General features: G+C 43.5%; 1 protein-coding gene across 1 annotated transcript in view; it reads right to left on the bottom strand.

Annotated features, from left to right (window-relative positions):
- Positions 1-57: 57 nt before the first annotated feature.
- Positions 58-15,493, bottom strand: part of LOC311132420 (phosphofurin acidic cluster sorting protein 1-like) — a 71,528-nt gene continuing 56,092 nt past the window's right edge. The window contains 15 exon segments of the mRNA XM_084165707.1: positions 58-5,055; positions 6,008-6,127; positions 6,402-6,640; positions 7,337-7,478; positions 7,620-7,662; positions 7,825-7,867; positions 8,015-8,117; positions 8,241-8,351; positions 8,583-8,737; positions 9,494-9,600; positions 10,749-10,853; positions 13,903-14,050; positions 14,295-14,416; positions 14,502-14,585; positions 15,095-15,194. Of these exon segments, the coding sequence (XP_084021833.1) occupies positions 4,937-5,055; positions 6,008-6,127; positions 6,402-6,640; positions 7,337-7,478; positions 7,620-7,662; positions 7,825-7,867; positions 8,015-8,117; positions 8,241-8,351; positions 8,583-8,737; positions 9,494-9,600; positions 10,749-10,853; positions 13,903-14,050; positions 14,295-14,416; positions 14,502-14,585; positions 15,095-15,194 (1,741 nt within the window). The 3' untranslated portion in view covers positions 58-4,936.

Raw genomic sequence — 15,493 nt, 5'->3', positions numbered from 1 at the left:
ACCAGAAAACATACAACTCAGGAGTATTTATAAAATAAAGAAAAACAGTTCCACTTTTCCATTCCACATCAGTTTAATTGACAACATAATCATGAAAAAGAAGTACTACAAAACATTTCAAATAAAAAACAAGGACTACGATACAATACATACGTACTTTTTTGATATGTACAAGCATTATTACTGTTTATAGACAAAAGGCAAAAAAGCTGCTGAAGAAACAATGGTATGTGCAAAAATACTCTCCAAATCCACAAGGGTTATAATCCTCCCCTCAAACTACTACCAAGCATAAGTGTAGCCTATGCAGTGTTACGCAAAAACAGATTCTCTTCTGTGATAGGCTGCTATGTTACAAGCAGGGATCCTTTCAAATGGGCTTTATTAGAAGCAAAGCTTGTGGAATCCTGGCAGAGACTCTAGATCGCTTACGGTTTGTTCTAGATCTCTCACTCCATTTGTTCTGAACACATTGTGATGAGAGCAGAGAGGAAGGACATTATTGGTCACTAAATGGATTTATTCAAAGATCATATTAATAGATCATATTGTTCTTCCCCTCCGGGACAGATGTTTTTCAGGACCATATGACCTGATCAGTCTGGGCCCTGTACTCTATAGACTATAACTAGGGCCCAGAGTTGTTCCTGGTGGGGTCACATGGTCAGGAAAAACTGCTGTCATTAGTCATGAACATAAAGACCATCACAGCAACCACAGGTCAATACAGGTAGAGACACAGGTACGCATACATCAGGTACAAGTTAGAGAGACAGTCACACAGGAAAAATAGGCCTAGAGAAGGTAGGAAAAACAACAAACATGTTAATGGTAAGACAGGTGAAAGAAGGGACTGAACTGGGAACGGTGAGGAGAGACAGAGGAGTATACCTTGAAATGTATAGTGAAAAAAGAATGTTTCCAACATTAAAATGATTACTTTGGAACAAAGTTTTGTTATCACCAAAAAACATTTCAAAACACTGAACACCTATATCTACACCCCACAGGAGGTTGGTGGCACCTTAATTGGGGAGGATGGGCTCGTGGGAATGGCTGGAGTGGAATTGGTGGAATGGTATCAAAAACATCAAACACGTGTTTGATACCATTCCATTTACTCCGTTCCAGCTATTATTATGAGCCATCCTCCCCTCAGCAGCCGCCACTGCTACACCCCCACTTCAGCTTGGTGTTATATCCATGTAACATTTGACATTTTGGCAGTGCTTTTTTTGTCCCCTTCAGTGAATACTTATGATCCCCCTATGAAGAGACAGCAGTTCAAATATAATCATATCTTACACAACTTATGCTAATAACACGCTGCAAGGCATAGAGCAATTGGACCTCTGTGTTCTGCGCAGAGACGGTAGACATCTCCCCTAACCACACAGGGTCAGATATCTTTTAATCCCCCTAATGGTTATGGTTAGAACTGGGGGGGGGTAATTGTAATCTGATCCCAGATCTGTGGTTAGGGAGTAGCGTAGCTACAGGTAGAGCTCACTATCCTCAAGCAAAAACATCCCTCCCATGGATACAACCATGTTATACATAACATTCATACAGTAGATACAGTCTCAGTTAAAATATGCATTAAGAGTCCAAGTCCACATGATGGCATGGGTCTGGGTCTAGCCCTTGACTGGTGGGCAGTGACACTTGCTATGAGCAGCAGGGTTTAATGGTCTGCTTTCAAGAGTGCCACTGCCTTTGCCGTATCTCTCTTTGATACTCACAGGGAAGTTGCACAAAGTATCCAAGCTCACAGAGGTTACAAGGTCAACTGACTATGGAGTTCGGAGAGAGATTATTATGGTGTGTTTGTGTTGTAGATTTTTTTTTCTTTCTAGTGAAGTAACAGCTGGTTATGGACTAGGGTTGCAAAGCTACCAGTAATTTACAAAAGTTACCGGAATCTATAGCAATCTATGGTAACTTTGGTAGTTTATACTTGAATAACTTTTTTTATTCGTATATAGTATTCATTTTTTATATCTGTGTCCATAATGTCCATTCGTTTCAAGTGGATAGACCCTATGGTCAAGAGAAAATAGCCAAATTAATGAAAGAAGCATCTAATCAACAATGACATTATTTTCAATTAACTCTGCAACTCTTCCAACTATTGACTTTTTTCACAACTGCCATCACATTTACAACAAAGGCATATTGACATAGTAAAATAAATAAAAGTGTGTATAATTTTTTTTTTTTTGACATTTCATGCTGAAACCCTCATATTAAACACCAATGGTATTCACTAAATTGATGGTTTATATTTAGGAATGTTTTACAGCATTTTCATTCTGTTTTTTATTTTAAAATCATCTTATTTGATTATATTATATATTTTACATGTGATTAGGCCACACAGAGGGCCAGAGATAATGACAGACACCTGTGACAATCTGAAGTACCCAAAATGGCCACTAGATGTTGTGATAAATTACATAAAATCCTTGAAAGTTACCAAAATGGTGGTAGTTTACTGGTAAACTCAGAAAGTTTCCAGTAATATACCCTCCCTTTGCAACCCTATTCTGGCCTGATAAAATGGTGTTGAAACTTCCAAAATTGATGTTTACTAAACAATAACGCTTTTGACGACAATCGACAAGACTGAGAAGAGATCATAGAAACTAAAACACAAACTATGAATATTATCTGCACATTCAAATTAAGTTCAGATGATACTGTATCTCCAATGATTGTTGGAAATACATCCTTGTTGTTTGAGATCTGTACATTCTATCATTCAGACTTATTTGTAGAACATGCATAGCTGTGTACTTATGCTCTCAATCAGTTTGAAGCCCTTGGTGCAAAAACCTTCCTTCGTACGAGCCCCCCCCAAAGAGAACAGGGCTAGACTTTGAGTTACACAAGGTGTTGACGTCACAACTTTTAACACTGTTACACCTAAGCTGAAAAACCTACCTCTAAGTTACCCTGAAAATCATCATAATAACAGCAAAAATCGAGACATTGGTATTGCAATACTTGATTTTTGTGATAATACTTCACTCTACACAGATGGGGAAAAGTTACTTTGTAGGTGACACAAGGCTAAGCTACTCAACACTGGTTAACTTTCATTTTAGAAAGCAAGAGGACTAGTGTTTTGCTTACAACACATTGCCATTTCATTCAAAATATACTAATTGTAATGTACTTTGCAGGTACATTATAGACCATAGACTTTGCTACTAAATTGAAAATCAATTCTTTAAGTCTAATTCTTTGGATACAAATGAATTGTCTGCAGTTTTTCCTTAATAGCAGCAGAGCTCTTAGTAGCTCCTAAAGGTAATTTGGTGTCGCCTTTCTTTGTGTCAGTCTAGAAGGCAAACGTCTGGACACTGATACCGCAGCCTAGAGAACTCATAAAGTGATATTGACCACATCTCCACACAAACACTTGGCCACAGACAAACCAATCATACTGTGTCACATGGGTTACTTATGACATTGGTTTCATAGATATTTCGATATTGTTTTACCACATTACATAATAACACTTAATAACACACCTGTCACTGGACACTCACTTGCCACCTCACGACACCCTAGACACAACACACCACCATGTCAATGGCGTGAACGCTGCCCGTCTATCACAGGCAGGGCTGGAAAATTCATGTTTTCCAGAAATCCTGGTTGTGGGATTCCGGATTTCCTTCTTATTTCCTCCTAATTCCAGAAACCTTCCAAACAGGATTTCTGGAAAACCTGGGAATTTTGGGAAAGTTACCAGAATTTTGCAACCCTTGACAGGTAAAGACTGGGGAGAAGAGTCGCTAGTAGTGTGCGACATTGTGCTTTGGAGTAGGACACCTAGCTACTATAGCGTTGGGGGAGGAGTTACTGGAAGTGCATCGCAAAAGATGACGATGACGGTCACAGCTCCTGTTCCCCAACTTAACCTCAGCCTGAGCCCCAGACCACAAATCCCAGAATACAACATCCTCACACAGGTGATATACTGTATGTCCACAAGCAGAAGGAGGACTATACATTGGAGGTTGCATCAAGAGAGCAATGCTGACAACAACAACTGAGATTGATAAAGGGACAAGCCTTACAGACAGCAGAAATGTTGCCACTACTAAGTAAAGTTGGGGCAAACAGTGAGCTCTGAAGTTGGCGCCCTCTCTATACTGGGCTGTTCTGTGCACAGAAAGTTAAAATGTCGTTACAATAAAAAACTAGAGCCTTTTCTTATATGTTCTGCTCTTCTTATGCATAACATGTCAACTTACTGTATCATTGGTGAGAAAAAATGCATTTTCATGTATTTAGGGAGCAGAAAAAGCATTGCTACTGTAGGTGTTGTCTGTTGTTCATTCCATTTCATGCACATGGATGTTTGGATCCCAAGTTCCCCTCCATACCCCATAATAACCATGTCATTACTGTTATAACATGTCATAATATGATATTGTTGTTATAACTGGCACATGGTGGTGTAGTATACAGCATGCAGGTTGGCCTTTGGTGACCCGGGCAGGTTCAAGGTGATAAGAGAATGACCTGGTCAGGGTTAAAGGTTAAGGATTAAAGGGTCAGATGTCAAGGGTCAGGGCTCGTAATGAGAGTTATTCATGCAGTTGCATCTCATTGTTAGGGTTGGTTGAACGGCAGTCCGTTATCTTGTGCTGTGGGCCCCTCATATATCCACTCTACACAGAGAGAGGGGCATTTCAATTCATTAAAGTGACTAGTAGCGTTGCACCCCACATCCAACCCATCTCTCCCTCCCTCCTTATAGAGAAATAAGACAAACATAGCAAAAACGTCCGGCCCCTCAACCCTTCATCATAATTGACCAATATTAGTCGCCACGGCGTTCCGAGAGGCGGGGTCTGTGTGCGTAGGTGGGACGGGACTGGGCGAGGCGAGTGGGGCGAGGGGGAGGGGTAAAGGGTGGACCCTAGGAGGTGGGTTTGCTGTAACCAAACAGTCCAACAGGGAGATACTTGACATGCGTGGGCCACTGGGCAGCCAGCTGGAAGAACTTGACGTCATTCCACTCCACTCCGTCTATGGACACTGAGAGACACACAGGAGACACAGAGATACTGGTTAAGTATGACTCCGTCTATGGACACTGAGAGACACACAGGAGACACAGAGATACTGGTTAAGTATGACTGTTGTTCAGACAGGGAACACTTAAGCCTGTCGCATGCTTCCCAGTAGAAACAGTTGCGCATATATTATGCCAAAATTTGCGCACATAAAAAAATTGTTGAGGCAAGTCGTAGTTCGATACCATAAGTCTACACCCCTTTGGTGATTGGTCAACAATACTACTCCTAGTAGGAGTGGGAACTATGGACAGGATTCTTCAATGAAGTGTTTGTTGTCATTCAACGAGAGACGACTAGTTTTCATGCACATTTTTTCACTTGAGAAATACTGCACCAAACATCTTAGTTAGATGTAAAAATGCGCGACTAAGACCTCCCTCTGCAAAAATGTCAAAATTAATGACAGATTTCTTGATTTATCTTGACTATTTTGAGGAAGTGCATACGGGCTACACTGTTGATACGCAGTCTCAAGAGGGACAAACAGCTTTTTTCTAGTTTTTCAGGCGAAGGTCTTTCAAGGGTCACAGATGTTTGAACCTAGTATGCGGCGGTGTCTGAAATGGCTCTCTACTCCCTATATACAGTAGTGACCAGAGCGCTATTGGACCAGAGACCTATTGGTCCAGTGTAATGAATAGGGTTCTATTTCGGACACAGTCTTAGAGACACTTAAAGGTCCATTCACACAGCCCATTCTCCATTTTCTCTTTCCTCTAACATCCCCAATAAATAATTTCCCCTTCCTTCAAATCTTTATTGATGTGTCTACTCTTTCTAAAGATCTTGCATCTAGAGAAGCACTATAATCTCCCTCCCTCCCTCCCTCTTCTTCTCCGAGCCTTCTCTTCACTTTCACTAGTCATCTCTCTTTCCCGCTCTCCCTCCCTCCTTGTCTCATGCTCCTGTACCTTTCAGGATGGTCTGATGCTGCTTGGCAGAACAGATGAGTCTGCTGATGCCCTCAATGACCTGGCTCTTAGAGTCGACATCCTTCTCCTTCGGCTTCTTACCCAGGAATATGGTGGGAACTACAGAGGGAGAGAGAGGGAGGGAGAGAGAGAGTGGGATAGAGAGTCAACCTTCATTACTATACACATAGAATTGGGAATTAGATAATGTAATAGGATCTCTATAACTACACAACCAGGCAGACTATAACAGTCACATACTGTAGGAAGAAAGAAGAAAACCTCAACTAGAAAGAATGCATCTTTTCCACTGATCATTCAGCATTAAAAACTATGTTTTTTCTTATTACTTTGCTTGTGCCATATAAAACAGTGGTATTCTAAAACTCTTTACCCTTCTTGTTCTTCTCCTTGGTGACCACGGTCATGGCCATGGTGCTGACCTGGGCCTGGGCTTCACTGCTGCCCCCTTCTGGTAGCCTGCTGACCTGCAGGGACCTGAAGGCACTCTTCAGGGTGTTCTTACAGCCTGTGTCACGCCGCTCGCCCTCTCGACGCTTCTCTGCCAGCGACGCCAGCCAGTAGTCCACCTGCAACCCAATGGCGTCCACACCATGGGACATACTGGGGCTCCTGGGACAGGAAGGGGAGGGGCCAGAGACAGGACGAGGAGGGGTTAGGATACAATACAGGAAAGGGAAAGTTATGGAGGTTCTTTGTTAAAAGTGTAAAAAGCTGTGTTAATTTGTGAGATGGAGGGATGAGGTATTCAGCGACAGAGAGGGTTATGGATTCAGGGGCATACATTTCATATGGTGCATCAACCCTGACCCTGAGTTTGGCTATACAGAGGACAAGAAAGTGTGTTACAGCACCAAACCCCAAAACAATGATGGGCTATAACACTAGAAGCTGCTGATGCTGCTGTGGTTATTTTTAGATGGACAGAGAGGATCACTGCTCTAGAGTTTCACCAGGACAGACATGAAGGGGACATAATGAACCTGAGATGGCTGATCTGAGGAGAAGCAGTGTGTTGGTAACATTCCTCTTTCTCCCTTTCTCTTTCCTTCCTCTCTCTCAGACAGGGGTAGGCAACTCTGTCAGGTCAATGGGGGCCACAGTGTCTATTGTTTATTGGTTCTCGTTCCTTTCAGGGACTGATTTAGACATTAAAGGTGTGCAGACACTCTCTGGCACTGAATTGATCCACTAATGATTACTCAGAAAGAGAAGAGAAAACGTAGCAGCTCCTGAGAACTGGAATTGCCCAGAGATTTTAACAACACAAAAGACTGTCCCCAAGCTAGTCGGTGGGTGCAAACTTACCCCTGTACTGCCTGAACACTGCTCATAGAAGGAGAGGAGGGGGGAGTGGCAGCCTCTTTGATCAGCCCGGTGGGAGAGCCGTGGGAGGGAGGGGATGTAGAGGGAACAGCTAAACTCACTGCCACGCCCTCTTCTGCGTCTCCTAGGCGACCACAGGGGCAAGGAATGGAGGTGAGATTAATGTCATTATTTGTAATATTATCAAGTAAATAGGCCTGGAAGATGCATATTTAGCAGTAAGAGAGTCTATTTCTTCATTGGTTCTACATTTTAAACCACCTACCTGTAGAGGAAGGGCCCGGCTCAATCAGACCAACCTTCACCACCTGAAACACATGACAACATCCTGTTGCTACAACATCAGGAAAAATACCTCATATTCTAACACCCTAAATCAGCTGAAGAGTTACTATACAAACTAGATGTACATTTTCAAGGGTAGATCTATGGAAGAGGCTATAGAGAGACCTGTTTTTTTATATACGTACCCCAATAAAGGGAATGAACTTCTGGTAGGAATCTTCATCACGCCTGAACAGAGACAAATAATGAGTTATGACCAGTTATATGGGTTTTGTATTAAATACCATCTTGTAGCTATTGCTCTGGTTAAGGTATGTGTTACACCCTGACAGTTTGTGTATGTGTGTGTGTGTGTGTGCGCGCGTGCCCACTCACGTCCTGTGTTTGCAGGTAAGCATGGCCTCAGCGATGGGCAGCTGGTGTGTGACAGTGGCTCCACTGATGTACTGGGAGATCCTACCGGCTACGTCCAACAGGTCTGCAGCACAGGGGACAGGAACACAGATAAAAAATTAGAGGTCATTGGTAAGAGGTCAGAGGTCAGGCTCTGTGTGCTAACTTTATGTATCCAGATCCAGTGTGTGTGTGTGTGTGTGTGTACCTGTCTGTGGGGGTTCAGAGCGGCTGAACATGTCTCTCCACGCCCCGTCTAAGAACGCAGAGCTGTAACGGTTGTCTATGGCACCCAGGTGCTTAGCAACAGGATGAGAGCCTATAAGACCATGAGAGAGAGAGAGAGAGAGAGAGAGAGAGAGAGAGAGAGAGAGAGAGAGAGAGAGAGAGAGAGAGAGAGAGAGAGAGAGAGAGAGAGAGAGAGAGAGATGGAGAGAATATCTTTTAGTGTACGTGATCAGCCTGACAACAACAACTCTTTCCAATATCAACCCATCACTACGCCTGTCACCATGGATACGGACGGATGGCGCCCATGTTTTTGTCTCACCCAGGGGAACCACCAGGAACCTCAGGTGGTTGAGCCAATCAGAGGTCTTGCTTGCCAGCTGTGTGACAAAGAACTGCAGGATGGCACCAAGGTAGCTCTGACTACCCACGACTGCCACCTTGACCGGCCTGGGCATTGACGAGTTACAGTTACAACTGGAGAGGAAAGTAGAGAGGGGGAGAGAGGAGAGGGGTGGGAAGTGAGAGAGGGGAAAAGAGAGAGAGAGGGGAGAGGGGGGTAAAGATAATCACTGGCATAACACAGCTATGACACCCACCAAGTAGCGATGAGCATGGTTAATCGAATATCCAGATATTCGAACGGAAATTAGTATTCGATTACTTGAGTAAGTGTTAATTTTTTGTGATTTTCTTTAGGCCTATTTTGACAATGAAAAAGCTTTGTTATAAATGTAATTCGATTATCCTTGTGACATTGTGACCTACAAGGATATACCATGACATTTGAAATACTTAATTTAATAAATCAACAAAAATGTGAGAGGGGAGGAAACGAGAGAAGAGAAGAAACGAGAGAAGAGAGGAAACGAGAGAAGAGAGGAAACGAGAGCAGAGAAGAAACGAGAGAAGAGAGGAAACGAGAGAAGAGAGGAAACGAAAGAAGAGAGGAAACGAGAGAAGAGAGGAAACGAGAGAGAGAGAGAGGAAACGAGAGAAGAGAGGAAACGAGAGCAGAAAGGAAATGAGAGAATAGACAGAATTCTGAATCAACTCAATATTGTATGTGACTGTCTGAGTTCTGATGTGTAAATATTTCATAGACAGTGAGATTAACAGAGCATAGATAATGTGTTAAACCAACAGACTCACAACTCTGGGTGTGTGTGTGTGTGTGTGTGAGTGTGTATGTGTGTGTGTGTGTGTGTGTGTGTGTGTGTGCGTGCGACTCACAACTTCTGGATGCGTGTGAGGACAGCAGACAGCACCGCCTGGATCTCAGCTCCTGAACACGTACACACCACCGGGTGCCTCTGTACCTGCAGCTGCTCGCCAACGTACTGGAACACACACTTAGAGAACTGCAGCAACATCCAGGTTTGTTCTGACGCAACAAACACGTGTGCACACACTAGTGATGCGTGGGTTGAATTCAGGGGATTTCAGATAGGCCTATGGCACGTCAAGGGAACTGTAGCCTACTGTTCAGATGGGTTAAATGGAAACTGAAATCCGGACACTGACTGTAGGTCTATAACCTCTCACATAGTCTTAATATTAACTCCTGCAGAATTAAGCATTTCTTGTTGTAAAATGATACACCAAATGTAGGCTAAATTTTGACTCAGGAACAGGAGTGGAGAAATATGATTTATTTCAGCATGTTGACAGAATGTGAATGCGCAATCAGATACCGTCTGTAGAGCTGCTATCTTTATCAGTATCATACACGCTGATAGTATTTCAACCACATAAAATATGCATCCAAACCGAACTGAAATCTTATCAGAAACATGTTGGGTTGTTTTCACAGCTTTATATTTCCATACAACCGGTCAAACTGATGTCATTTGGACATTTTGCACAGAAAATCTTTCCAGTTTTATTTGAGTTACTGCATTTTCTCCCCGGTCCCTAAACGTCTTTGCTACTACCGTAGATTGAAGCATAAATTCTATTGATTTATGACACTATTCTGATGAGCAAGGGTTTATTTAGTCTTCTAGGGCAACATATGACAGAAGAGAAGCTGCATGTATATAATTATAGACAAGTTGACGAACAAATAGCCTACCAAAATGTCGGAAATTATAAGCAGAAAACATACAGTATCTGTTAAAAAATCGTTTCGCCACACAGGAGGTTGATGGCACCTGAATTGTGGAGAACGGGCTTGTGGGAATGGCTGGAGCGGAATGGTATCAAATACATCAAACACATGGTTTCCATGGTTTCCAGGTGTTGATGCCATTCCATTCGCTCCGTTCCAGCCATTCTTATGAGCCGTCCTCCCCTCAGCAGCCTCCACTGTTCCACCGTCTCTGACTGTAGCCTACAGCGCATTTAGCCAGTTAGGGACGGGTGCTGGCCTCAGATTGTAACTTTATCACATATAGTCGGGCTGTTGCGGATGGGTTATTAGCAATTGCGGGCGTGGGTGAACAAACAGCTGACCCGTGCACCACTAGCACACACTCATGGTTCTTACCTGGCCCTGCCAGTCGGTGCCATTGACCAGGATGAGACTCTCAGGCAGAGCCGCGTCAGACAGAAGGATCTGGTTCAGCTGATCATACACCGCCTTCCTCAGGACCTACACACCCACCCATACAGACACACACACAGCACGCACACAGCACGCACACAGCACGCACACACACACACACACACACACACACACACACACACACACACACACACACACACACACACACACACACAAACACACACACGCACACAAAGTGGAGCAAGTGGAACAGTTTCTTTTTTGATGACTCATCAACATATACATACAGTGGGGGAAAAAATTATTTAGTCAGCCACCAATTGTGCAAGTTCTCCCACTTAAAAAGATGAGAGAGGCCTGTAATTTTCATCATAGGTACACGTCAACTATGACAGACAAATTGAGAAGAAAAAAAATCCAGAAAATCACATTGTAGGATTTTTAATGAATTTATTTGCAAATTATGGTGGAAAATAAGTATTTGGTCACCTACAAACAAGCAAGATTTCTGGCTCTCACAGACCTGTAACTTCTTCTTTAAGAGGCTCCTCTGTCCTCCACTCGTTACCTGTATTAATGGCACCTGTTTGAACTTGTTATCAGTATAAAAGACACCTGTCCACAACCTCAAACAGTCACACTCCAAACTCCACTATGGCCAAGACCAAAGAGCTGTCAAAGGACACCAGAAACAAAATTGTAGACCTGCACCAGGCTGGGAAGACTGAATCTGCAATAGGTAAGCAGCTTGGTTTGAAGAAATCAACTGTGGGAGCAATTATTAGGAAATGGAAGACATACAAGACCACTGATAATCTCCCTCGATCTGGGGCTCCACGCAAGATCTCACCCCGTGGGGTCAAAATGATCACAAGAACGGTGAGCAAAAATTACAGAACCACACGGGGGGACCTAGTGAATGACCTGCAGAGAGCTGGGACCAAAGTAACAAAGCCTACCATCAGTAACACACTACGCCGCCAGGGACTCAAATCCTGCAGTGCCAGACGTGTCCCCCTGCTTAAGCCAGTACATGTCCAGGCCCGTCTGAAGTTTGCTAGAGTGCATTTGGATGATCCAGAAGAGGATTGGGAGAATGTCATATGGTCAGATGAAACCAAAATAGAACTTTTTGGTAAAAACTAAACTCGTCGTGTTTGGAGGACAAAGAATGCTGGGTTGCATCCAAAGAACACCATACCTACTGTGAAGCATGGGGGTGGAAACATCATGCTTTGGGGCTGTTTTTCTGCAAAGGGACCAGGACGACTGATCCGTGTAAAGGAAAGAATGAATGGGGCCATATATCGTGAGATTTTGAGTGAAAACCTCCTTCCATCAGCAAGGGCATTGAAGATGAAACGTGACTGGGTCTTTCAGCATGACAATGATCCCAAACACACCGCCCGGGCAACAAAGGAGTGGCTTCGTAAGAAGCATTTCAAGGTCCTGGAGTGGCCTAGCCAGTCTCCAGATCTCAACCCCATAGAAAATGTTTGGAGGGAGTTGAAAGTCTGTGTTGCCCAGCGACAGCCCCAAAACATCACTGCTCTAGAGGAGATCTGCATGGAGGAATGGGCCAAAATACCAGCAACAGTGTGTGAAAACCTTGTGAAGACTTACAGAAAACGTTTGACCTGTGTCATTGCCAACAAAGGGTATATAACAAAGTATTGAGAAACTTTTGTTATTGACCAAATACTTATTTTCCACCATAATTTGCAAATAAATTCATTAAAAATCCTACAATGTGATTTTCTGGATTTTTTTCCCTAATTTTGTCTGTCATAGTTGACGTGTACCTATGATGAAAATTACAGGCCTCTCTCATCTTTTTAAGTGGGAGAACTTGCACAATTGGTGGCTGACTAAATACTTTTTTTCCCCACTGTAATTTATTCTTGGTCTCGTTGTCATGGGTACATTTAAGTTCTTTATTTAGACAAGAAGAAGGGAGCAGGAGGAGGAGAGGAACGGAGAGATCAAGATGGAGAGAGACAATATTTTTTTCTTGGCATATAATGTGCTGTGCGTTTTCAATATAAATGTGCTGTGCTGTCCTTAAGCTAGCTCTGGATGGATGAGATGTGATAACTGGAACTATATGACCCCCTGCTATAAGAGAGTGTGTGTGTGTGTGTGTGTGTGTGTGTGTGTGTGTGTGTGTGTGTGTGTGTACGTGTGTGTGTGTCATGCGCACAAATATCATACCCCCCCAAAAATGCTAACCTCTCCTGTTATTATAATGGTGAGAGGTTAGCGTGTCTTGGGGATATGATATTTATGCCTCTGTAACTTTCTCACTCATCATTATTCACGACTCATTCAGGATTATCCGTAACCATGGTAGCATCCACATTAATGTAGAAATGTTTAGAAACATTTTCTATTCTTATTTACAATAAAAGTGACTCCAAAATGACACAATACATTATTTCCATTCACCTTGACTACCCTGTACCCCCGGCACATTGACTCGGTACCGGTACCCCCTGTATATAGCCTCGTTATTGTTATTGTATTGTGTTACATATTATTATTATTATTATTTTAAATATTTTCTTAACTCTATTTCTTGAACTGCATTGTTGGTTAAGGCTTGTAAGTAAGCATTTCACGGTAAGGTCTACACCTGTTGTATTCGGCGCATGTGACAAATACAATTTCATTTGATTTCTATTGGGCACAAAATAATCTGAAACACAACCAAAACAAACAGCAAAAGCATCCAACAAATGTGTAGAGTCAAAAGATTGATGTAGTCATTGCGTGCTATGAATGTGGGACCAAATACTTAACTTTTTACTACTTTAATACACATAAGTGAATTTGTCCCAAAAAATGGGGGGACTATGTACAAAAAGTGCTGTAATATCTAAACGGTTCACCCGATATGGATGAAATAGCCTCAAATTAAAGCTGTCAGTCTGCACTGTAACCTCAGAGTCATTATATCATTTCAAGTGCTGGAGTATAGAGTGAAAACAACAACAGAATGTGTCACTGTCCCAATACTTTTGGCGCTAACAGTAGTTTTAAGAACGTGTGTGTGTGTGTGTGTGTGTGTGTGTGTGTGTGTGTGTGTGTGTGTGTGTGTGTGTGTGTGTGTGTGTGTGTGTGTGTGTACGTGAGTTACCTGTGAGCTGTGTCCCAGTTCGGGGGATCTCTCGCTGTCGGAGCTGTTGGTCCTCCCCCCTTCACTGATTGGTTTAGACAGCTGTCTCTCTTTCATAGGAGTACTGCTCTGTCTCTTCTGTTTGGGGGTGTGGCCTCCGCCATCCAGTCTGTGGAACACACACATCTTTTAGAGACAAATCCCCCGTTCAACCAGTGTGGAGGGTGCTACGTGTTTGTGTTAAAACTCAAAATTGACCCCAAACCCTTACCTCTAGGTTTGAAGGATTGGAACAATTCTACCTTTCAGAGGAAAATATGCACATCTGCAAAGGCACCTGGGAGGTTGGTTTGGTATCGGGCATGTGTAATTTTGTTGGAGTCACTATGGCAAGTGTGTGTGTGTGTGGTTACCTGGGGGAGGGCATGGTCTGTCCTCCTTCACTCTTGCTGCTCTTCAGGGGCGTACGCGGTTTCTCAGCCCCCGACACCGTAATAGAGGGGCCCTCCGGAAACATCTCCTGATCCGTCAACTCCTACACACAGAACACACACAGATTAGCTTGAGCTCAAAGTGGATCGCTACTTCTACACGCACGCAGAGCCTATAGCGTATCTCACCAGTGTGTCCGTCTCAGAGAGTGCCTCTACCTCCAGGTTGCGACTGCGAGAGTGTTTCATCTCTATAGGCCGCTGCTCCCCCTGCTGGAGACACACAGAAAATACAGTCACTACACACACATCACCTAGCCTGTATTCCCAGACTGATGACAGCTGATAACGGCTGCGCTATAAACTTGCGAGATCCGGCTGGTTGAACGAGGCTACACTTCACCTGATGTGAATCTCAATCCTTCACTTTCGCCCTCTTTTTCTCTAGCATTCCTTTCTGTTGTCTCCATACTGTTTACATTTTAGTCATTTAGCAGACGCTCTTATCCAGAGCGACTTACAGTTAGTGAGTGCATACTTTTTTTTTCTTTCTTTTTTTTCATACTGGCCCCCTGTGGGAATCGAACCCACAACCCTGCCGTTGCAAGCGCCATGCTCTACCAACTGAGCTACAACTGTTGAACCCCCTTCTCACTAGATTGGTCTCCCTTATATCCCCCCTCTCCATCCTTTATTGCATCATTTATCTCCCTCTCCCTCCCTCCCTCTCTCCGCCCCCCCCCCCCCCCCTCCCTCTCTCCCTCCATCACTCCAGTACTCACAGGGCTGAAGCAGGCGTCTCTTCCCAGGCTCCCTCCTCTGCTGTTTAGGCTGGTGATCTCTGTCTGAGAGCTAGACTGGGACATTCCCTCAAAGAACGGCCTGGATGGACACACACAGAAAAGTTAGCACCGACTGTAACATACATGGAATGATGTGTTCATAGTGATGATCTGACCTGATGACGAAAGACGTTGTCAAATAGTCATACTGTCTCTCGGGGTCTTTCAACCTTTTCTGTCAAGGGCAGGGACCCCTCCCATGCAAACCAGCAATCCAGGGACCCCAATCATACGTTAGCAAAAAACGATCTTATCATCAGGTGAGTGATAATGGCAAGGAGAAATAAACAACTTTTAAAAATGATTCGATATGGTTGATTGTTTTTCCTTATTTTGACA

The sequence above is a fragment of the Coregonus lavaretus genome (genome assembly GCF_964263955.1).
Source record: "Coregonus lavaretus genome assembly, chromosome: 7".
Taxonomy (NCBI): domain Eukaryota; kingdom Metazoa; phylum Chordata; class Actinopteri; order Salmoniformes; family Salmonidae; genus Coregonus; species Coregonus lavaretus.
The sequence above is the reverse complement of the archived record's forward strand: the minus strand, read 5'-3'. Positions and strand labels throughout refer to the sequence as shown.